This window comes from Nothobranchius furzeri, chromosome 7 (genome assembly GCF_043380555.1).
Source record: "Nothobranchius furzeri strain GRZ-AD chromosome 7, NfurGRZ-RIMD1, whole genome shotgun sequence".
NCBI lineage: Eukaryota > Metazoa > Chordata > Actinopteri > Cyprinodontiformes > Nothobranchiidae > Nothobranchius > Nothobranchius furzeri.
In genome coordinates, this window is record NC_091747.1 from 28,917,290 (window position 1) to 28,941,792 (window position 24,503).

Consider the following 24,503-nt stretch of genomic DNA (forward strand, 5'->3'; position numbering starts at 1 on the left):
AAATGTAGGCAACTAGCAGTGAACTGGGACACTTTTTTAAACCTCTTTCTCAAGATCACAGTTCAGTGATTTTATTTTACAGACAATACTGTGTGTCTGTAGAATGCTAAGAACCTCTTTCCAACAATATTTGAAACTCAAAATGTGTTTTGGAGTGAATGTGACTAAAACTGTTAACTAATATAAGTCACAAATGTTTAACAAAAACCAAATGTGCACTTTGTTTACCATTGCCTTGGGAAATTTGAATAAATAACATTTTTGTAAGCCAACCTCACTTTTTCCTTTTTGCTCATTTATAACATATAGTCTACTCTTACCAGCTTGAAAAAACGATGGCATTTACTGCTTTTTTTAAAGAAATACCATTAATATTATGCATAATTGACTTCAGCCTTTTGGCCTGGCCCTCCACAATATTTTCTATTTCTCATGTGGCCCCATGGAAAAAATAATTGCCCACCCCTGCCATAGAGTATCCAGATGGGTAAAATCTGCCAGATTTTGTCTCACACTCATCTAGAACATTTACTTAATATTTAGCCTCTCCAGTCAAAGCCCCTACCCTATGTCTACCTGTGTGGATTCTGAAATTTCTTGTTAATTTAAAAGTCCCTGCACTTGTTCCTTCCAGTTCACATACTTTAACTCACTCTCAGTCCCTTTCTACTTAGGCACCCATGGTAAACCAGGAAAAACTGGCATCATGACCTTCTCTAGACCTGGGGTCTGAGTGCTGCCCCCTGCTTCGATCCTGCCCCAGAAATGCCAAAATAAACATGTGGTAAATTATAAATGTTTGCCCCGAATCCAAGGGGAAGCAAGCAACTCAGATAACCCAAGGCACAGATCACGACTGATGATTGAAATCAGAGGCAATTTATTTTTGACATACAAGAAAAAGAAGGCGATCTATTATGTAACGCCTCTCAAGATCAAAATCATGAAGCGCTTCACAAAAACAAAACTAATTATTTTAACAAAAAAAATTAAAGTATAAAAAGATTTCAAAAATGATTAAAAAATTGGTTTAAAAGGAGAAAAGAACATCAACAAAAATGTAAGGAAAGGGAGAGAGAAAATGAATAGGAAAAGAGGGAAATCAGTGGAGAGAGAACCAGGAGAGGGTGGTGATTAAGGTCCCACCAAAGCCTGAACAGGGGAGTTGAAAGAAGACCACTGAGTCCACTGATCTCAGGCTCGGGGGGGGGGGGGGGGGGGGGGGCAGCAGCAGATGATCTGTCACCTTTGGTCTTTAGCCTGGTGCTGCACAACCAGTAGGCTTTGATCACTGGACCTCAGGGACCTGCTGGGGGTGTAGGGACTAAGAAGATCACCAATGTAAGATGGTGCTTGTCCATGTAAGGTCCTAAAGACCAGAACCAGGGTCTTGAAATGAACCCTGAAGTTGACTGGCAGCCAGTGAAGCTGGAGGAGAAGCGGGGTGATGTGGGTGTGTTTGGAGGACTTGGTCAGAAGCCGAGCACAGGCATTCTGAACCACCTGTAGACGGTTCAGGGAGGTTCTGCTCAGACACGTGAAAAGAGTTTTAAGCTTATTACTCTTGAGAAAGATTTATTGCTTCAGTTTTGTCTCCTGCTTCAAAATGTCTTGATACAAAATCACATAATTTTGACATTAGACAGGAAGAATAGCGGCTGTATGTCAGCAGCCAATGAGGGGTCTTAATAATCTAACAAACAAACAAACATTTCAACTAATTGTGAAACTTCCATTATTAAAATGTTTCTGATAAAATGCCAGCTTTTAAAACGTTTTAAATGTCCAGTTTTTCAACGATTGTCTGCTGTCCAGTGTTGGTTTCTCCAGTTTTCCACTACTTTTCAGGTTGTATTAGCATGTGTTTAGTGATTTTTGCTCCTACATCTTCAAATACACGTAGCTAATTTTAAAAGTTTCAGCTTCACTTCAGCTAATCAGCAACTTCAGTTATCAGTTTCAGAATTCAGCATTCAAACAGCATTTCTGCAAGAAATGCAATTCATCCAGTTTATTTCAACAATAATATCAATTACAGTTACTTAATATTGACCTGTCAAGCTCTTTTTGTAGCTGATGTATTTGAGTTAAACTTTAAAAACCTAAAAGCACTTCAGTGGTTTACAAATAAATGTAACAAAATAAGCACATATAGATTAATTTCTACTGCAGAGAACTCATGAAGGGTTACATATAGAGTAGTTACGCAGCCTTGTTAATAAGTGCCTCCATGTTATCTGAAGGTGAATGTTTCAATAGTTAACTCAAAGAGAAACGAAGGGTCAAAATTCACTTGCCTTCATCAAGTTGTAAAAACTTGAGCCAACTTGTTCCTCCAGCTTTAGAAAGAACAGAACTATTTACGCACGTGTGCATACGCATGGATGCACACACTCATGCATATCCACACATGCATGCTAACCGTACTCAAAAAACACACAGCAGTATGTCATGACTATATAACAAATATTAAAACATTTTTTTTCCAGGAATCTTGACATGTCAATGCTATTTCCATATAAAAGTTGCAATTAGGAGCACAAAACCTCTCTGACCAAATCTGAAATAACAAAACATATAGTCTTTTCACAAACCAAGCCCTTACTGAAAGTGAGGAAGGTAAGCATGAAGATGTGTTGCAGAAGGGCTGGGTAGTGTTTGCTCTCCAGAAACCCAGAAGATTTAGCAGAATGTTGTTTTAAATGTGTCTATTTCAGAACACGCAGATGCTTTCATTCACAACGTTGGAACATATTTCTGGATTTCTCATGTACCACATGTCTTCAACTTTACATTGAGTCACTCTCTTTCACAATTCTATCTTGTGTTAGAATCTCCTTTTTAAATCGAAATATCTTTGCATTTTATTATCTTTATGCCTCACACAGCAGTATGTGTCTGTAATCTCTTACTCTCCGACCTTCTGGTAGAGCACTGGGTATTGCTTCACATTTATAGGCCAATCAGAGTCTTTACAGCCCAGAAGGAAGATAGCTATACAATAAGCTGCAGTGTTCTAACTCGTGCTCATCAGAGAGACACTCACAAAGCCGCAGAGGCCAACGGACCAGACTGATCTGTTTTTAAAGCTTTTCAGGTAAGAGACAGCTCTGCATGTATCCGTTTCCTGATGTGAAGCTGAAAGGAAAGAAGGTAAACTAATTTCTCAGATGTCTGAACGTCATCATAACAATATTATGTTTTAATGGTGACATCTGAGAAGCACAATAGGTGCATTTGAGGAGCTTTGCCAGTAAGGTGAAATAAAAGACAGAAAGCATGAAAGGATATGAGCAGACATAAACGGCCACGTGTTAAGTTTGTTTTTGAGGTGGCGACACTTTGATAATGTTACTGTGGCCGTGCTCAGGACGCATCTGTCTGGAGCGCGTCAACGATCAGAGCTCTGGCCTCTCGGGTCAAAATAATCCCTGGAGAGTCCACATAGATAATGTAATATAAGTAGAACCAGGATCTTTTTCAGGCTCCCCCAGGGTGTGTTGGGGGTTCCAGGGGAGCCTGTGATCATTTGGGGTGAGCTGGGCTCCCTTTAGCTCACCCGTAAATCGGACCCTGGTCGTGTGAGTTGCCAGAACCTAGCAGACAGTTACCGGAACGGTCCTTTCAAAATAAGACAGTTCCCAGATCTTGTTTCCGAAAGATCCAGCTTAAATTAAAGCCCCAATTTCACCTTTAAAGTAGTTGAACACTCATTTAATCAATACATTTGCAGTGGTCTCTAGAAGAAATCAAGGCTTTGTAGGTTGTACTATGGGGAAGAAAAAAACCAGTGAACCATTTTTAGGAACGAGACGTGTATGGTTTTTATTGGGTCTCGAAATCTGTGCACATGGTTTCCGCACACACGTGAAACATTGAGCACTTGAACTTGATGTGTGAGGGAAGCTATAAGTATCAGGTGAAATCGCATGAGAACATTGTACGCTGTGAGAGAGCAAACTGTCTGCGAGTCCACAAGGATGTGCACAAGTAACAAACCTGAGTGGCGCGTTGGCCTAACAGCACACGGCAGACACAAACGTGCTGCTGCAGCCTCTCTGCTCCCTCAACGGGAGGTTCTGCCTCCTCAATGGGAGGTTCTGCTTTCTCAACGGGAGGTTCTGCCTCCTCAACGGGAGGTTCTGCTCCCTCAACGGAAGGTTCTGCTTTCTCAACGGGAGGTTCTGCTCCCTCAACGGGAGGTTCTGCTCTCTCAACGGGAGGTTTTGCCTCCCCAATTGGAGGTTTGGCTCGCTCGGCTGAATTTTGACACTTTGAGGGTGTAGACTGTGGCTGATCTTCATGTTGGATGGCTTCTAATTTTTTGCACCTAAATGAGAGCAAAACGGAAGTCATAATACTTCGTCCTGGCAGAAGAAATGGCTCAGGTGCTGATATTGACCTTGGCCCATTGACCCCCATGAAAAGAAAATAGTAATATGGGGATAAAAAATGAATCCTCACTTAATCTTGACACCCACATAAATACGGTGGTGAGGTCCTGTTTTTTTAATCTGAAATGACTATCCAGGATCAGGCCTCTGTTGTCCAGAGCTCATCTGGAGTCTGTGTTGCATGCTTTTGTCCCGTCTGGACTACTGTAATGCTCTGTATGCCGGTCTGGGCCAGTGCACGGTTGCACGGCTCCAATTTGTGCAGAACTCAATGGCTAGGCTCCTGACAGGTACTAGATGCCGAGATCAAATTACTCCAGTGCTGGATGATCTGCACTGGCTCCCGGTGCAATATCAAGCTAAATTTAAGATCTTAACTGTTGTTTATAAGGCCCTCCAGGCCCCTTCTTACATCACTGCACTTTTGCACAAGTATGTTCCATCTCGGTCTCTTTGCTCAGCCGAGCAGGAACTTCTGGTGGTCCCCCGGTCGAAATATCGATCGAGGGGTTATCGTGCATTTTCTGTTTTGGCTCCAACTCTGTGGAATGAATTGCCATTGAGCATTAGGCAGGCTTTAAGTCTCATCTAAAGACTCATTTTTATTTGATTGCTTTTCAGCGCTAGGGTTCATTAAATTGCCCTGACATTATGGTTTTTAATACTTCTTTTTGATCAGGATGCTTGATCTTATTTTGTCCACCATTTGTTTTTAATTGATTAGTCTCATTCCGTTACCTTTCTGTGTTTGTAATATTGCTTGCTTGTTATTTTATGATTTTATGTTTTTATCTTGCTCTTATGCCCAGGTACTGAGAATGTTTTTATGATGCTGATCAGCACCTTGGGCTTCTGATAACATTGCGGAAGGTGCTCTACAAATAAAATTGATTGATTGATTGATCTGCTCTGTCCTCTGATTGGTAGGTTCACTTCTCTCCTACGCTGTCTTTCATTTGGCCCATTGGCTTGCTCAACCACCACGATGGCTGTAAATAACCTTTGTCAAAAACTTGTGTTCATGTTTATTTCTTAACGTTTGAACAGATAAAACACGGTTTGCATAATTGAAATGTTAATGTTTTAATTACAAGTAAAAAAAATATTTTAATTTGTTTTCTAATGTGTTATGGGATGACAAGAAGTTCTGTTTATTCCGAGAGGTCAGTGAAGTGCACACAGCTAGGAACGATTAATGGGTTCTTTCTGTGGATATAGGAGTCAAATCTGTATCTTTAAAAGCACTCTAGGCTTTTGTTTGAAGGATGTTTAGATGGTGAGTGAACCTGGTGGTGTGGAAAATGTAAGAAATAAGAAGCGAGGGCTAGGACCACAATGGCGGTGGCCCATCAACAAATCTGTGCATTTCTGCTACCTACTGCCCAACACTGATTTTTAAAATGTTTTTTTACTTGTTTCATATGATCTTGATTCTAGCCCACTCTCCAAGTGAGTTGGGGTGGTGATGCACAGAATAATAATCTGGCAAACTATATTACCTTGTTGCGAGTCCCCACATGCCAAAGACGGTGGCAAGTACGGGGTCAAAAGGTGAGCCACACTGGACTGGCTTGTGCGAGCAAAATCAGCCAAAGGACAGGAGCTGGGCTGCAGGTCAAAAAACTGTGGTCAGAAACAAGGGTCACACAAGGGTCACAGGGACAAGAGGACAGAACTAGGCAAAAGGTCAGGCTGGCTGGCCCCACCCCTGGATCCACCCCTGGCTTGGAAAGATGGGATTGGAGGAGAACAGAGTGAAGACAAGCCCATCAGATCCAGAAGCCCTCTCGGGAACATTGGAGAGAAACTGAAGAATACTGCAAAAGATGATGTAATGACCTGTGTTAAGAAGAATGCTGCATGTAGTGAAAATGACACCAAATGTTTTGTGTTGAGCTACAAAGTGTGTATCTGGTAAATGACCCCATGACCTTAAGCTGGTCCAGGAAGGGTATATAAGAACAGCTCTGAACAGCAGAGAAAAATTGAGAGAGAGAGCTGGGGCAGGCGACAAGAAGAGACAGAGCAGATTTGGAGGGGTCATCCCCCGTCCAAACCTGGATGGGGGATGACAGGCGGACTTTTTTTTAGAGATTCCAGAGAGAGTTTTTGAGGAGATTCTCAGAAGACAGGAGCTAGTGTAAACTAATTCTTATTTAATCATTTTGAACTAATTCCTCCTTGGGGGATAGCAGTTGTTTTTTATTTACCCATTTTTGTATTTTTGATTTTGTAATAAACCTTTTTTGAAAAAGAAACATAATCCTGATTCTTTCAGGTTTTCTCTAAAGCTTCACGTTTGGGGCCCTGGCCATAAATTGCACAGAGGTAAGCATGTCGATCACAGGTCTCTGAATTATCAGGACTTACTTTGCAGTTTATAATAAAATAATATAAAGAAACCTTAAGATAAGCGGAGTTTTAACTCCCCCCTCCTTGCGAGTAACGAGTTGTCTTAAGGGCGATAAAAACAAAATATTAGAGGTTATTTTTGGCTCTGATTGCAGGTTGAAAAAGTCTCTACCAGCTGGAAGGTTGGATTAATAAATAAATTGATAAACTTATGATAGCCTGATCAACTAGCATAAATCATTTTATAGTTACCAACCTCCCACATAAGCTGTTAGAGGCGCAATTAATCCGGATAATCCAAACAATTGCTGAGAGGCTTGGCTTGCCTCCAGACTTCTCTCTAGTATCTTAACCAAAAGGTAACGAGTTTAAAAGAAGTGGAGTACTCTGAGGATTGCTATTTGTGCAAGTCATTTCACCTTTAAAATAAAAGACACGGTTCTAATTAGGTGGTCCAAACCCGGGTCTAGTACGATTAAACTCGCCGACACCCCCACTCGAACCCTGATGGATGCACCGTCTCATAAGTTCTAACGGAACCGGTAAATGGGACGGGCACGCGACAACCTTACCCAGACTACAGAATAAAAGAACTAAAATTCAGGAACACACGGAACAGCAGTGGAACGCCACTGCTTCAGATAGAATCCATCATGTCTGTAGCAGCAATCCCCAACTCCCTCCCTCAGGGGCCAGTATCCAGCACGTTTTACTGTTTTCCCAAAACAACTGGTTTTATTCAGGATTATGCAGAGCCTGAACAGATGAATCAAGTGTGCTGGATTAGGGAAACAACTAAAACGTGCTGAAAAAGGAGTTGGTAATCACTGGTCTATAGGGCTGATCATGTTGGCAGACATTTCTCCTCTTCTTCTTTTTGGTTTAATGGCAGATGGCATAAACAAAGCATGACCTATGAAGGCTCAAGGGATTTTTTAGATCTCACAAGGACAGTGAGTACAGCATAGCTGCTCCGTGGCTCAGACTCTCCCGGTGTGGATTGATGCATCGCTAAACACACGAGTAAACAATCCCGCTGCCGTTCCACACTGCTGATGCCTCCAGTTTGGATTCAGGGTTAGAATGGACCAGTTCTAGGATTGGTATCTTGGAAAAGAATGTGCCAGATGCAGAGTTTGGTTTGAACAGTTTAGCAGTAAGGTATATCTATACAAAAAAAAAGCTATATAAAAATGAAAAGATTAGCCTGAAGCATAAGAAAGCAGCAGGGTTAGGCTATCACCAGAAACATAAAAATAAAAATACATTTAAATCATATTAATTTATCATGTGAGGTTGATTAAGAAAAAGCAGAAAACCAAACTCCTGTGGACCTCTGAATGGAATGGGCTGAGGACCACGGAGAAACTAGATAGGAATCATGTACGGGAGCAAAGACTTTTACTGCTCATGTAGAGAACAAAAGCACTCAACATCAGCACCCATTTGCTAAACCATAACAGCTTTTGTTGCAGCTAGGGCTGCACATTTATGACAACACGTATCACGATTATTTATGACAATCTTTAAATAACATTAATTTGATCTATTATTTATTCAGTCATAACATTGCACAGGGCACAATCAGAGAAAAAGAAATGAATAAAGAACAGAAACAAGATAATCACACACACACACACACACACACACACACACACACACACACACACAATCCCTGATTCCTTGTGAAAAAGAAAAGAAGAACCGGTTCCCCTCAGGGCTGTGTACTCTCCGCTCTGATCTTCTCCCTGTGCACGATCAGCTGCACCTCCAACCACGACTCTGTCAAACTAATCGAGTTTGCAGATGACACCACCGTCATCAGACTCATCTCTGTGGACAACCCCCCATAACCCTGTCTGACACCCCCATCATGATGGTGGACTCATGTCTCTTCCTGGGCACCACCATCACCCAGGACCTCCAGTGGGAGCCCACCATCACCACCATCATAAAAAGGCCCAGCAGAGGATAAACTTCCTGAGGCAGCTGAAGATTTTCAACCTATCAGCACAGTCGATGAGGCAATTCTGCACGGCAGTCATCGAGTCATCCTCACCTCTTCATTCATCGTGTAGTACGCTGGAGCCACCACCAGGGACAAGAAAAAGCTGCAGCGTGTTGTACGCTCTGCTGAGAAGGTCATTGACTGCAAACTCTCCTCCATAAAGGACCTGTGCTCCTCCAGGACCTTGAGACGTGCAGGTCAGATAGCAGCTGACCATGTCACCCTGGACACAGTCTCTTTGACTCGCTCCCATCTGGCAAGAGGCTCAGATCCATTCAGTCCAGAACCTCTCACCACAGGAACAGTTTCTTCGCTTCTGCCTTCGGACTCATGAATGACAATCCTAGACCGGCCCACTCCAGTTGCCTGGTCCCAGTCACATGAGCCTGTGTTGTGTTCGCACCTGAACTCATCCACTCTGATCAGTGCCTACACAGACTTGTACATAACAGCCGTTCCTCCAAGTATTGCCACTTATGTCATTATTTTATTATGATAATGTTCTTACATCCTATATTTTCTCATCTTTAACTTAAACTTCCTTTTTTGCACCAAGTACCCCAGCAGTTTGCTAATGTTGTGGTTCTCGCACATCTGCTAATAAAACCTTCTGATTCTGATTACAACGATCTTTTCTATAGCGCCTCTCCAGATAAAAATCACGAGGCGCTTCACAAAAACAAAAAAGTAAAGTATAAAAATATTTCAAAAATGATTAAAATATTTTCTAAATGACCAAAAATAAAAATTGCGATTAAAAAAACTTGTAAGGAAAGGGAGAGAGAAAGTGAACAGGACAGGGAAACAAAAGAGCCAGCACACTTGCTCACAGTTTCACGCTTATGGTTATAAAGTCCAACTTAAGCCCACAGACCTAGTTTGATAAAAAAATACTGCGAAGCCTGTCAAAAGGGCTATTCAGTGCAAACATATGTAATATATGAAAATAATACTTTGTAGGTGTGGTGCTGGAATTTCAGCCGTAGCGCAGCGTCACACCTGAGAATGTCACTGACTACTTTATGAAACACCTGAATGGCACTACGGTCCCATTACTCAGAATGGAACCCTTACTCACGGTGCTAAATTAACACCAACCAAAAATAACACCCAAAAACTAACTACAACATCCAACAAAACCCAACCCTAGTAGTAAAACCCCCAACTAAACACATGAAAACTCACCAAAACAGAAATAATCAACTTAAAAAAAAAAAAAAAAAAAAAAAACGGCTACCCACAATGCACCTCGCACATGGACAGTGAACATGCGTATTGGCCTTTGTTTGGGCAGGCAGCTCATAACGTTGAGCAATACGGTATCAGCAGAGGGACAAAACTCTTTGAATTTATTCAATAATGTTATGTTGACAGCTCAATGGTTTTGTGTAGAAACAGAAATTAACTATATTACATTACAATTGCTCAAGCACATTTCCAATCTTTCCAAAATCAAGTTTATTAAGTAGATACAACGAAATGCACTTTATTAAAAGCAGCAATAGACAGAGTTCATTTTTTGGGTGTGTGTGTGTGTGTGTGTACGTACAGCAGCACCATGTTGCTCAGAGATAATTTGAACTGTGATTTGTATCTCTGATAAAATATAAATCCACTTCAGATAGGGGTTGCTTTGTCTAACAGTTTGAGTTAGCTTGTAAACGGCTGTTTTAGCGAGTGAGATCCACAGAGGAAGGTTCATGATGAGTCGATGCTCCCTACTGCACTTCGTTCACTTTTCCAATCTTCCTTCTAACCTGCAGAAATTATCGACAACAACGTTCTACAGAAAGTAGCTAAGAGTTTTCAGAAATGTTGTTTGCTAGGTGCTTTGGGTTTAAAGGTAAAGAAAGGGGTCTGAAACGCTGTTAAAAATAACAACAAAGTAATTCAGTTCACAACAATGTAGGAGCGCTTGATTTGCAACTTGGAGCAGCGCAGGAGGGAGGAGCAAATAATCGGCTCATTTAAAAGCCTGGAGTTCATTTAAAGGTCAGTATTCGACTCCTCGGATAGCACCCATTAGATAAAATAACACTGACCCCCCTAGCCGTGTGTACTTCACTGACCTCTCGGATAAAACAGAACTTCCTGTCATCCCACAACACATTGGAAACAAATTCATATATTTTTTACTTGTAATTTAAACATTAACATTTCAATAAAGTAAAGTGTTTTAAATGTATAAACATTAAGAAATAAACATGAACACTTGATTTTTACAGACAAAGGTTTGGAACAGCCCTGAGGAAGCCAATGGGCCAATGAGGGAGGACGTAGGGAGAGGAGTGAACCTACCAATCAGAGGTCAGGGCAGAGCAGCCACAGTCCACGCCCCCAGAGTGTCAAAATTCTGCAGCACGTTTGTGTCTGCCATGTGCTCCTAGGCCAACATGCCACCCAGGTTTGTTACTTGTGCACATCCTTGTAGACTTGCAGACACAGTTTGCTCTCTCACAGTGTGCAAATGTGCTCAATGTTTCACATGCGTGTGCGGAAAACAAATGAGACCCAATTAACACCATAGAAGTAAGCCACATCACAGCTGAGGTTCAGACAACAGGATGTGGAGTCTTATTTTCTGATATGTGGACATCTCTCCTCTGACTGGTTAACAGCAACACGACTCTACCACTGACGATGATGATCCACATACATACATACATTCTAGATTGGTGTGATGTTAAAAAGATGTTAAAAAAGGAAGTGATTAGGAGTGGAGAAAAAGCTTCAAAGTACTCAGTGATTCATCGACAGAAGCTGAGTTTTTTTCACTGGCTGAGAAGGAATTCAGACAACAGTGCATTCTCAGAGGGAGTGCTGTGTATTTTGTCTGAAAAGATATTTCTGTTACCATAAATGGTGGGATAGGCAACTGTAAAAAATTCACTTTACTGCAGCCTTCGATGCGCCAGCGTGAATTATTAGAACAAACATCTCTGTGACAATAACTCTTAAAATTCTGAGCAGCACAACTTGCAGAACAGCCAAAGGCTGTGTCCAGACAACTTCATGGTCTAGACTGTGGTGGTTTGCTCTTAGTTGGAGTGTGCCGCCAACCAGGGAGAAGGACCAGAGCACGATGGCCAGCTCGAACACGACATTACACTAGTACAGCAGGGACAAGACCCCCTGTGCCCAGAGAACAATTGACCCAAACTTAACAAGCCAGCATACCTTGCTTCTGGAGGGCCAAGGCACAACATCTTAAGTAGATTAGGATACTGATTGCCATAAGAACTACAGCGCTGACTGTGAGCAGCCATAAGGGTGTTCTCATTCCTCTAAGGTGCCTTGCATGGCAGTTTATTTCAAAGAGGAGCCACAGGGTGTCAATTCCATTGATCCAGTTAATCCTGGTTCACCCTAACAGGTATGTGGAGAACAGAGACAACCCCAATTGTCATTGCTTTAGATAGAGGTGGCTGAGATAACCAGGGAGCAGCGTTGTTATACCAATGAGTTGGTTGCTTGACTATAAGCCAGTGTGATAGTAGCAGAGCCATGCAAAAAGACGAGTATAAAATTCCACTGTACTCACATTGTATGAAGGAAGAATGCAGTCGGTGGTGTTGTTGACCATGGTTGCTGTATACTGATATTTCATCCAATAAATCTCTGAATAGTATAGTGCCCGAACTCATTCCCTGAATGATTATTCAAACTTATTTCTTTTTTTTTTGTGAACTTGAACTTAACTCGTTTGTATTTTGCCTGACGAAAGTTAAAGTGAGTGTGTTCATTCTGGTGTGAGCAACCAGGTTTATGAATACGTTATTTTGACATTTGAGCTCCAGGTCTCCATGGAGCTAAAACCTAGCTAAAACACTCTGTTAACCATTGAGTTTCTAAAATGTAGATGATATATACAGGTCCTTCTCAAAAAATTAGCATATTGTGATAAAGTCCATTATTTTCTGTACTGTACTGATAAACATTAGACTTTCATATATATTAGATTCATTACACACAACTGAAGTAGTTCAAGCGTTTTATTGTTTCTAATATTGAAGATTTTGACATACAGCTCATGAAAACCCAAAATTCCTATCTAAAAAAATTAGCATATTTCATCCGACCAATAAAAGAAAAGTGTTTTTAATTAAAAAAAATCAACCTTCAAATACTTATGTTCAGTTATGCACTCAATACTTGGTCAGGATTCGGGAATCCTTTTGCAGAAATGACTGCTTTAATGTGACGTGGCATGGAGGCAATCAGCCTGTGACACTGCTGAGGTGTTATGGAGGCCCAGGATGCTTCGATAGCGGCCTTAAGCTCAGCCAGAGTGTTGGGTCTTGCGTCTCTCAACTTTCTCTTCACAATATCCCACAGATTCTCTATGGGGTTCAGGTCAGGAGAGTTGGCAAGCCAATTGAGCACAGTAATACCATGGTCAGTAAACCATTTACCAGTGGTTTTGGCACTGTGAGCAGGTGCCAGGTTGTGCTGAAAAATGAAATCTTCATCTCCATAAAGCTTTTTCAGCAGATGGAAGCATGAAGTGCTCCAACATCTCCTGATTGCTAGCTGCACTGACCCTGCCGTTTATAAAACACAGTGGACCAACACCAGCAGCTGACATGGCACCCCTGAACATCACTGACTGTGGGTACTTGACACTGGACTTCAGGCATTTGACAATTCCCACCTCAGACTTCTGGTAACGCCACATCTAATAAAGACTTTTTATTTAACTCTTAATGTGTTTGGCATCATCATGGGTCTTCTGAGTTCTGATCGTGACAAAAGATGGAATTTGAAACTCAACACAGCAAGAACACACCAAAGATGAAGGCTATCAGTTTAACTAAGTGTAATAAAATGCCAAACAGACTAAACAAAAGCAGCTAAGTTGAATGAAGTCTCCAAATACTCAAAAGGAGACTAATCCAACACCTGAGCTCTCAACCAACTCCTCTACTTCACTTCTTTACTCTCTCTTTCAACTTCCATTCGACTCCACAAACCCTCCTTGAAAAAGAGTTCAGCATTTCCTTAAGTAGCAGCTGCAGCTGATTAGCTTGATGGGGAGCAGCTGGGTGGAGCAGCAGGCTTCGCTGCATTGAGCTGAACCTGAGAGGAAAATAACAGAGCTGAACAGCAGTAATGTGGTAAGCAGACAGGAAGGTGTGCGCGTTTACCCCTTGGGTTGTAACACTCTGGACAAGAAATTAACGATTTGGCCCACCTAAATGAAATTTAAACAATTTTACATTAATTATAAATATATAATTAAAACGTGCCTGTGGGACATTTGATACACCTCTAGCTCTCAAGTGTGTGTGTGTGTGTGTGTGTGTGTGTGTGTGTGTGTGTGTGTGTGTGTGTGTGTGTGTGTGTGTGTGTGTGTGTGTGTGTGTGTGTGTGTGTGTGTGTGTGTGTGTGTGTGTCTGCTCTGTCTTCTCGATCCCCAGTGAGTCATGGAGTATGGCTGCTTATACTGAGCCAGGATCCTCTGGAGGTTTCTTCCTGTTAAAAAGGAGTTTTCCTCTCCACTGTCGCTTTATGCTTGCTTAGTATGAGGATTGGTGTAAAGTCACTGACACTAGTCAGTGACTTGATGCAATTTGCCGGGTTCCTTATATTATAAACTTTTTTCTGATTGGCTAAATGACCTGACATGTAATGGAATGTTTATTATGTGAAGTGTCTTGAGATGAGTCTTGTCGTGATTTGGCACTTTATAAATAAACTTGAATTGAATTAAGTTGCAGAAACTAAAAGCATATATTATTTATCACAGTATAGAGGAGACAAAAGAGGGAGGCAAAGAGACAGACAGATGATCCATAACTGATATAGGGAGAGGCCTTTAATATTTAAATTGTTTACATTGACTAAGTTTACACACAGCCAGTATTTGGGTTTTGATCAGGTTAAGGCCAATATTTGAGTTTCTGAAAAATCTACAATAACTCATTTGCATGCACAAGGAAAGAGTTACCCCTGTAGACATGGAACTTCTAATATCCCGATTACATAGCTTGTGCTTAGTCAGATGTCTCTATGGGAGCTTTCTGAGCTGAAGGGGATATTTCTGGATTCTGGACTTTTCCTCAGACAGGCTGATGGATGTGTCGCCACATTGGAGACAGGAACAAGCGCTATTCAGCCAAAGTTTCATAATCAGGGAACATTTTCTAAGTGACAAGTCTCTCTGAGAGACAGTGTTTGGAAAACACTCGCTTCAGTGGGAGGACTCTTCCTGCATGGTTCTGGTTCTGGGACGCGCTCCAAGCCCCTCTCCACATCTTCAGCTCGCTGTCCACCTTATGTGTGGGCTGACAGTGAGCAGCGCTGAGCAGGGTTACCCCAGGGGTAATAACCTGGTTTTTTAAAACTCAGTTATGAGCAAAACCAGGTTTTTGCTGGTGTTTACATGGCCTTGCGGAACCGGGTTAATGCAACTAACCGTGTTCCAGAACAATGCAGCATTCTGTAAGGGACTCAGACATACTATGTAAATCTGGTACTGCATGAGCAATGAACAGATACTGAGTATTACATTGGTGTTATTATGTACAAGGATGATGCCAGTACCAGTTAAGCTGATGAGGTCTACACTCTTACTGCAGAGGGGATGAATGACCTATGGTAGCATTCTGTTTTACTTTTGGGATGTCTCAGTCTGCCCATCGACATATAAATACTGGACAATTCATTTCCATAGGCTCCAATAACAATGTGTCACAAGTTCCGTCAAGCCCAGACAATTCCACAAAAGGAAAGAGAGGTGGAGCTGAGGGTGGGGCTGTAAGGCTGGGATCAACTGACCACACCCGGTCGAACTAGCTACAAGTAGCTACTAGCTAACCTGAAGCTAACCCAAAGCTAATGTGGAGGTGGGAGCTAAGCTAACGGAGGTAGCAACCTAGCTACAACCGGAGTTAACTGTGCACAACACCAGAGCCTCTGAGTCAGAGATACGCCGGGCTGACCGCTGGGTAAAACCGGGTGGAACACAGAGGTCTCCGAGACCTCCACAAGCCGGCAGCCACACAGCAGACAAGCAACGCTGCGATCTGAGATGCGCAGAGCTGCCGCTGGGGAGAACCGGGTGGAAAGGTTTCCATCCCAGAGCTCCACAAGCCGTCAGCCCGCGCAGCAGACAGAAGCCGCGATCAGACAGAGATGCGCCGAGCTGCTGGGAGTAGAGAACCGGGTGGAAAACATCGGTCTCCCGAGAGCTCGACAAGCCGATAGTCGGAACCCAGCTCCACCAACATGTTATATTTCAACCCATTTTCTAAAGTGCAGCATTATGTTAAATGCACTGGGTTTTACCCTATTACATTTAAATTTCATGGTTAAACAGTACATGTTAAAATCTAAGCTCAGCTCGGCAGTGACCTAAAATACATAAATATAATTTTACTTGCCGAAAAAAATGAAGTGGAGACTCCTTGGACGCTCTATTAGTGCAATTAATACCACAGCAAGTCATTTTGTCCAACAATTGCACAAATACTATCCAAAAAAGAATACACAAACACAGAGACTCAAAATCCCGGAGCAGTTTCCAGGCCAGACTGAGGCTCTACCGAGGCCTTTCCACGGAGCTAGCTCTGTGGTCCCGTGGGTCTGATGCTATTAATTATTCAGACTTTTAGGCTTTTAATACACTTAAACAGAAGAGTGAGAAAAAAATTCACCCCCCTCAGAGTTGTCATGAGTGTAAACTAGATCATTTAAACAAAAAACATGTTTTGGTACCAGGCTGTAAACATGTTTATTTCTGCTGTGAAATTGGTATTTTTAACATGGGTGTCAATGAGAATTTGCTCGCTTCTGACACCAGCCCCTAGCGGATGAGGGTGGAACTGCAATTTTTGGTACTTCCGGGTTGGCCTCATTTTTTGAGCCGCATTGCGGGGGCTTGAGTCTGCCTCTGAAGGAGCTGTCCATTGTCTCCACAGTGGAATGCTGTGGATGGGAGGGTTATTTTTAAAGATGGAGGACATCTTCCCCAGCATCCTTCTTTCACACGTCTCCTCAACTGAATCCAGTAGGCAGCTGAGAACCGAGCTAGCTTTGTGAACTAGCTTGTTCAGTCTCTTCTGGTCTAGGTCAGAGCTGCCTGCACCCCAACAGACCAGCAGAGTGGATAACAGATCCAACCACAGAGTGATAAAAGGATTTTAGCAGCTGGGAATTAATTCCGAAGGACCTCAGCCTCCTCAGGAGTTGGAGGCACCTTTGGCCCTTCTTGTACAGAGCAACTATTTTGTTGGACCAGTTCAGTTTGCTGTTCAGGTGAACATCCAGGTCCTTAAAGGTATCCACCACCTCCATATCAGCTCCCTGGATGTTTACTGGTGAGTGAGGAGGAGTGTTTCTCTGCAAGTGAATAACAATTTCCTTTAACTGGTGTTCAAGCGAAGGTCGTTATGCTCATGCCAGTCCACAACGTCCATGATGACTGACCTGTACTCCTGCACCCCTCATCTTTTGCCGCAGTAGACACGGCTGGATGGTGTTGAAGGCACTTTAGAAGTTGAAGAACAAGATTCTCACAGCGCTGTTTTGAATCCCAGTCAGAGACAGGGCCCGGTGCTGCAGGTAGATGAGTGCTTCCTCCACCCCCATGTTTGGTTCATATGTAAATTGCAATGGGTCTATTTCCGGGGTCACCCCGTAGATAGGTGAGGATGAGACTCTCCATAGTCTTCATCAGATTGGAGGTCAAGGCAATAGGTCTGTGGTGGTCTGGTTCCCTGGGATGGGATGTTTTGGGAACTGGAACCACACAGGAGATCTTCCACAGGATGGGCACCTGCTCCAACCGAAGGCTCAGGATGAACATGTGCAAGACCACTTCACATAGACAGACGGATAGACAGATAGTGATTGAAGTTATGTGGTTTAAGGAGAAATTTTAGTCAAGAAAAAATGTAATTTCTTTACCTCTTATCTCAGGTTGGATTTGAACCCAGCCCTCTAGGGTTAAAGCCTCGCTCCTTAACCACTGTACAATCTGTCAGGATGTGCTAATCAGATCAGGTTGTGTTTATATCAAATAACTAAAATAAAATAAAAAAAACTTTAAATTTGTGATGAAATGCTAGGAAATGTTTGAGGGAGGGAGTCAGAGAGACAGAGACAGGGAAATTATTGAGGGAGACGGGGAAATACAAAATAAGGGAGCCACAGAGACAGACAGACAAATAATTCATGACTGGTTTAAGGAGAGGCCTTCCATCTTTACATCGTTTACATTCACACCTAATGACCAACTACATGTAGGTAGGCAGATGTCAGGTCAGAGATCTCAAACTTCTCATTCCCATTCAAAAAGTATTACATCTTATCCAACAATTTGAAAACTGTTAGTGGCAGAAATCTTGGATGGTAATCTGTAAATTTTAGGGTGCCTAAATTGACTTTTTTAGGAGATATGAAGCAAAGACTGCTGCTGTCCCGACCACAACCTTTTGTTTTTAATGGATCCCAGTAGATGAAAATCTGGCTCACTCCTGCTTTTGAGGCTCGTAGCAAAAGAACCGTAATACCTACAGCTTAAACAAAGACATTCCCTTGAAGCTGACTGTTACAACCCCCCCATGTCAAGGAGGGTATGGGGTCGAAACATAACAAAAGGTGAGGCAGTTAAGGTTATTTAAACAGCTTTTTATTTTTATAAGCTCTACTGGATGATCTCCTGCAATAGCATTGGGTGACAAAAATAACCAAAAATATCCCTGAAGCTCAGGGGAAGGGTCAAAACATTCAGTAAACAATGAACAGTATTTTAATTAATAACAGAAATCAACCCACAGGAGCTGAAGAGAACAAAAAGAGCTATTTACACAAACAAAGAGAAGGAGGATGCATGGCCTCGAATCCCAGCGTGTCATCTAAAACCCCCACGAGAGAGGGATCAAACATCCCCTTCAAATCAGAGGGCCAAACTCCTTTTCAGGAGATTACTCCAAAGGGTTTACAAAAAAAAAAAAAAAAAAAAAACAACTCCCGACTCTGCCTAGGACTTCTCCTTATTTACTCTCCCAGTTCCCAGCAGGGACAGCACACAAGAAGGGCTTGAATTCTAGTCAGCAGCTTCCACACAAGGACATCTGTTTACTTGATATTTATGGAGAGCTTTAGTCTGGTGGCAAATACCACACACAGCACCAGTTTACTCAGAGACCGTCTAAAAACCATAATCCCAACTCATCGGCCAGAAGCTTTCCTCTGGGGTGTCATAACCACACACGGGAAGCAGCAGGCTTCCCGTTCAGCTCAGGGATCAGCATTGGAGATCCATCAGGTTTCTAGGTCGTCTCTCAACTCCAGCGTCTCAGGTTCATCTCTCCATCCTCATCTGTTTGATCAGGTCCATCTCCAAGTGCAGGAACTTTCATTTTCTCTCAGATCCTCGCTCTCTGTTTCTCTCGCTCCTCAGCTCTCGTCTCCTCCTTTGCTCTTCTCATGAACTCTCTTTTGTTGGCGTCCTCATTAGCGTAACAACTCACAGCCGCGGTCCGTCAAGGCTCTAGCACAGAGCTGTCCAAGGTCCTGAAACATGCATCCACTGAAAACAGAGCTGTAATCACACGGCGGGGCCTTCCAGGCATCCGGGCAAAACTGTTGGATGTAACACTGACATAACAGCCATATTGCTTTTGATAAATTAATTAGTGCACTCTAAAATATGTGGTTGTTGCAGAAATTTGATTGAAGATTTTCGTCTATAAAGAAATGTTCAGCTCCACTCAAGGTCACATGAACTTAGAGTAGGAAGAAACATGTTTTAAATTTAAACATTCTCAAACCAACGAATGGTACAAGTTTTGGAGTACATTTATGTGTTATGGCTCAAAATGTAGGAATATCTATCAGCTTTACACCAGGATGCTTCTCATTTTTATAGGACCTATGGTTCTGTCAGGACAAGGCCTGAAATGAAGCAAGGGGTGGCCGTTGCTCCAATCTCTTCCCAATATAATTATTATGAATTTTTCTGAAAATCCCAAGTCGTACCTTAACTTTAACCTGTGATTTTAGAAAAATGATAAAAGGTTTCGAGAAGCTGGGTTAAATAAATACAGCTAAAAAACTTGACAAGACAAGACTGCTTTATTTATAGAACACAGTTCTTACACAAAGGCACTCAGTAGTAAAATCGACTTGTGACTGCTTTATTTTTGGATTTAAGTGTCTAGGTTAAAGTTGACCCTACAGAGTAAAAGGTCAAACAGCTGAAAGGATTGGCATTGTAAAAACATTTTGAAATTTTAAAACTAAATAAAATATGGGTCATTAGTAATAAAATGTTTGATGTTTTAACTGTTAGTATTGGGGTGTATTGACGATCAAAAGACATTCATAAGATATGTTATTGTCTATTAACTGAATGTAATTTTTTTTTTCATTTTATTCCAGCCATGAAGCTTATCTTTGTGCTGCAGCTGATCTGCTTGGCTGGCTCTAGTGCTTCCAAATCTAGAGAATACGCTCATCATGGTGCCCCCATGTTTGCTGACCTTACAGTGAGTGAGATGAAAGCTGTCCGGGCTTATCTACATGAAATCCCAGAGATGAAGCTCACTGATGCTCGAAGTAAATCCCTGAAGAAGAACAGCATCTTGTTGATGGAACTTCACCTGCCAAGGAAACATGAAGCTCTGAGAGCTCTGGACCGTGGGCATGCCAAACCCCCCCGACAAGCTCGTGTGGTTATTATGTTTGGGAACCAAATTAAGCCCAACATTACTGAGTACATTGTGGGTCCCATACCATTCCCAAACTATCATGAGGTCAAGACATTCAAAGGGAGCAAACCTGTTCTCTTTGAGTCACGACCAATCACTAATGTAGAGTACGCTCATCTTGAAAATAAGCTGGAGGAGATCGCAACTAAAGCTCAAAAGCTTATTTATGAGAGCACTGGAGGCTTTTCCTACACTAACTGTACTAACCGCTGCCTGACGTTCTCAGACATTGCACCCCGTGGATTGGCTCCAGGTCAGAGGAGGACATGGATCATGCTGCAGAAGTTTGTGGAGGGTTATTTCATTCATCCGATTGGATTTGAGGTGCTGATCAATCATCAGGATTTGGATCCAGACAAGTGGACTGTTGAGAAAGTCTGGTACAACAGCATGTACTTTGACAGTGTTGAGGAACTGATAGACAAGTATGAATCAGGAGAAGTAGAGAAGTTCCAGTTGCCTGTTCATGATGATAATGACCTGTACTCTACCTATGTACCGCGGGGTCAAAGCAACACACCCACTAATATTCATGGGCCAAAGCTTGTTGAGCCTCAGGGGCATCGCTATCACATCAATCACAACTTTGTGGAATATTTTGGCTGGTCCTTTGCCTACAGAGTCCGCTCATCAGCTGGCCTCCAAGTCTTTGATTTGCGTTTTAACGGAGAAAGAATTGCCTATGAGATCAGCCTCCAAGAAGCGATCGCCTTCTATTCTGGTGATACTCCTGCTGCTATGCAAACAAAATACATAGATGCAGGATGGGCGATGGGCAGCTCCACTTATGAGCTGGCACCTGGTATTGACTGTCCTGAGATTGCCACATTTATTGACCTTCATCACTTCTTTGACACAGACAAACCTGTGCTTCACAAAAATGCTCTCTGTATTTTTGAGATGACCACTGCAATGCCCCTGAGAAGACATTTCAATTCAAATTTTCAGGGAGGATACAACTTCTTTGGCGGCTTAGAGAATACTGTACTGGTAATGAGAACAACCTCAACAGTTTACAACTATGATTACATTTGGGACTTCCTATTCTACCAGAATGGAGTTGTAGAGGTAAAGGTTAGTGCTACTGGATATATCCATGCCACATTCTTTACACCTCAGGGACTTGACTATGGCACAAAGGTATACAACTATGTGCTGGGCAACCTGCACACACACCTTATTCATTACAAAGTGGACCTGGATATTGCTGGTAAGTGTTTTGATACAGTTTTGTGTTTTAGATCCATATCTAAGTTTTAGATTTTGGTATCAGATTACATCCAGCCATGGCTCCTAGATAAAAGTAAAGGGCCAGTAGCCTTTAATAAACATACTTTTATGTTGAGAACTTATGGAGTTGATGTAATGATTATGCATGATCTTACAAAATCAGAAGTTCAGATTGCTGCTTAGTATCTGTGACCCTACCATAGCAATTTTCGTGTTTGCTATTGCCCATTAGGTGTGGCAGCCATCTTGAATCCAGGGTAATTGCATAAGGTATGTGCAGTAGGGGTTGTACGAAATAGTCGACTAGTCGACTAGTCGACTTCACGGCTCTGTAGTGACTTTTTATGCCTGTCATCAACTAGTCGCTGTCACGTGATAATGACTGACAAGATGCAGTCCTCGGACAGCAGGTGATGAGCCCCTGCGCGTCTGGATCGAGGCGGAGGCGACGCGCTGTGCGGTACTGACACCGGCGGTAAAACGGACATTTAACCTGTGAGCTTTTCCCTTTTGCAATTTAACCTTCCCCTCACCCCCATCCTAATCTTAACCAGTTTGCGCATGCAAAGCTCTGATCATTGACGTGCGCTCCAGACATTGCGTCCTGAGCACCGCCAAATCAGGTGTCACCAACTCAAAAACAAATTAAACACGCGATCGTTCATGTCGGCTCATTTCCTTTCATGTTTTCTGTCTGTTATTTGTGCCTGATGCATTTCGCTGCTGCGGAGCGAGGCGCATCACCTGTTGTCCTCCGGTGACACCCCCAAGTTTCCACTATCTCCACTCCGCTCCGGCATGAACTCCGCAGCAAAAACGGTCCCGTTGTAGCCGGCCGGCAAGCAGGGAGCGCTCCGCTGTTTTTGCGGTCGGTAGATCTGCCTCCTGAGCACGGCCACAGTAACAATCAGGTGTCGCCACCTCAAAAACTAATTTAACACGCGATCGTTCATGTCAGTTCATTTCCTTTAATGTTTTCTGTCTTTTATTTGCGCCTGATGCGTTTCGCTGCATGCTGTGGAGCGGGGCGCTGCGCGCATCACCTTGTCCTCCGACGCACTGATCACTGATACGGCCGCCAAACAGCGAGCGCTCCGCTGTTTTTGCGGTCGGTAGATCTTTTAGAACTGCAGTTCAAAGGTAACTCATAAGGTGAATATAAATGAACCCAGGTAGCAGTTTTTCTTTAGGATTGAGAGGAGATGCAGGAAGGCAATAAACAGACAGGACAGAAAAATAGTCAAATAAAAACAAGTTCGTTTTTGTACCTGGTGGTTGCAAGTTGCAACAAACAGACACCATTGAAGGTAATCAGAAGTGAGGAACAGAAAATGAAATAATTATTTTAATGTTTAGAGCAGCAGGAAAGGCTGCAGGCACATCGGTGAGTTTGCGGCTGCTGCGCAGGGGGAGGTGGGAGAGGACTGAAGTAGGATGCAGAAACTACCGTTGTTAAAAGAGATGTGTTAACTTTGAAAATGTGGGCGCAATTTTAATTGTCAAAAACTCCAGCGAACCTACCGACCGACACCCCCCCCCCCCGCCGCCGCTTCCGGCATATGACGTCATCAACGACTAGTCGAAGTCGACTCGACTTTCATTACTTGACTGTCGACTTTAAAAAAAATAAAGTCGTGCAGGCCCTAATGTGCAGTGATTGCTTTCTTAAAAGTTTGAAAACAATCTGCCAAGTGGTTCATGACTTTTTGCCAACAAAATCAGACATTCTAGGGTGGTGGTGGCAGGAGTTATGTGCTTGCCCCGTTAGGGACAGCAGAAGCTCAGGAGGTAGAGCAGGTTGTCCAGTAATCAGAAGGTTCCAGGTCTGAACACAGGTGGTGCCTGTATGCAGCAGCCTCACTTCTGTCAGTCTGTCCCTGGGCAGCTGTGCACTGTAGCTCATTTAAATCAAGCAGTTAGTAGCCACGTGTTGGTGTCTAGACTATGTGTTGGAAATGAATCAGCCATACCAGATTACAGGTAAAATATCATAAAAACTCGCTAATATGTTGCTATTCATGTGTTTCCTCATGAGAGTTAAGGTTCAGTTAAGGTGAACCATTTGAGGACAATGGTGTCTCATTCAGCCTAAACTTATATTTTATATCCATCAGTGAAAGTAATGAAGAACTGCTCATTGCAATTAGCGATATCTTATCATATCACAGTAATATGTTTAAACTCTTTGTGACACAGGTCGAGAGAACAGCTTTGAGACGCTGGATCTGAAATATGTCAACTTCACAAATCCATGGAGCAAGCAGAATTTCATCGTCCAGTCCAAACTCCAACGCAACGAGCACAAGACTGAGCGATCTGCTGCCTTCCGCTTTGGGAAAAAGTTTCCTCGATATCTGCACTTTTACAATCCTAATGATAAAAATAAATGGGGACACCAGAGGGGTTATCGGATTCAGTTTAATTCACATGCCCACAGCGTCCTCCCCAAAGGCTGGAAAGAAGAAGTTGGCATCAGTTGGGCCAGGTACATTTGCATCTTGAGTATTTGGTACTGGTTTCAGATGGGGAAGATTGTGTTTAAAATGACCACTTAACTCTGGGATTAGTAAATGTCATTAGCAGCTTTTTATGTTTACTTTTAAAAAGACTGACTGACACCTGACTGTTTCCTTCAGATATCCCCTGGCTGTGACACGTCATAAAGACAGTGAAGCCACAAGCAGCAGCATTTACACTCAGAATGACCCCTGGGAGCCCGTGGTCTCATTTGAGGACTACATCCGCAACAATGAAGATATAAGCAACCAGGTTAGGGATTGATAATCTAACAGTCTTATTTTGAAT

The 24,503-nt window shown here is 42.6% G+C and overlaps 1 protein-coding gene across 1 annotated transcript in view; it reads left to right on the forward strand.

Annotated features, from left to right (window-relative positions):
- Nucleotides 1-2,839: 2,839 nt before the first annotated feature.
- aoc1 (amine oxidase copper containing 1) overlaps nucleotides 2,840-24,503 on the forward strand; it is a 52,927-nt gene continuing 31,263 nt past the window's right edge. The window contains exons 1-4 of the mRNA XM_015955055.3: nucleotides 2,840-3,097; nucleotides 20,140-21,678; nucleotides 23,895-24,183; nucleotides 24,335-24,467. Of these exons, the coding sequence (XP_015810541.1) occupies nucleotides 20,142-21,678; nucleotides 23,895-24,183; nucleotides 24,335-24,467 (1,959 nt within the window). The 5' untranslated portion in view covers nucleotides 2,840-3,097; nucleotides 20,140-20,141. The remainder of the gene's footprint in view (nucleotides 3,098-20,139; nucleotides 21,679-23,894; nucleotides 24,184-24,334; nucleotides 24,468-24,503) is intronic.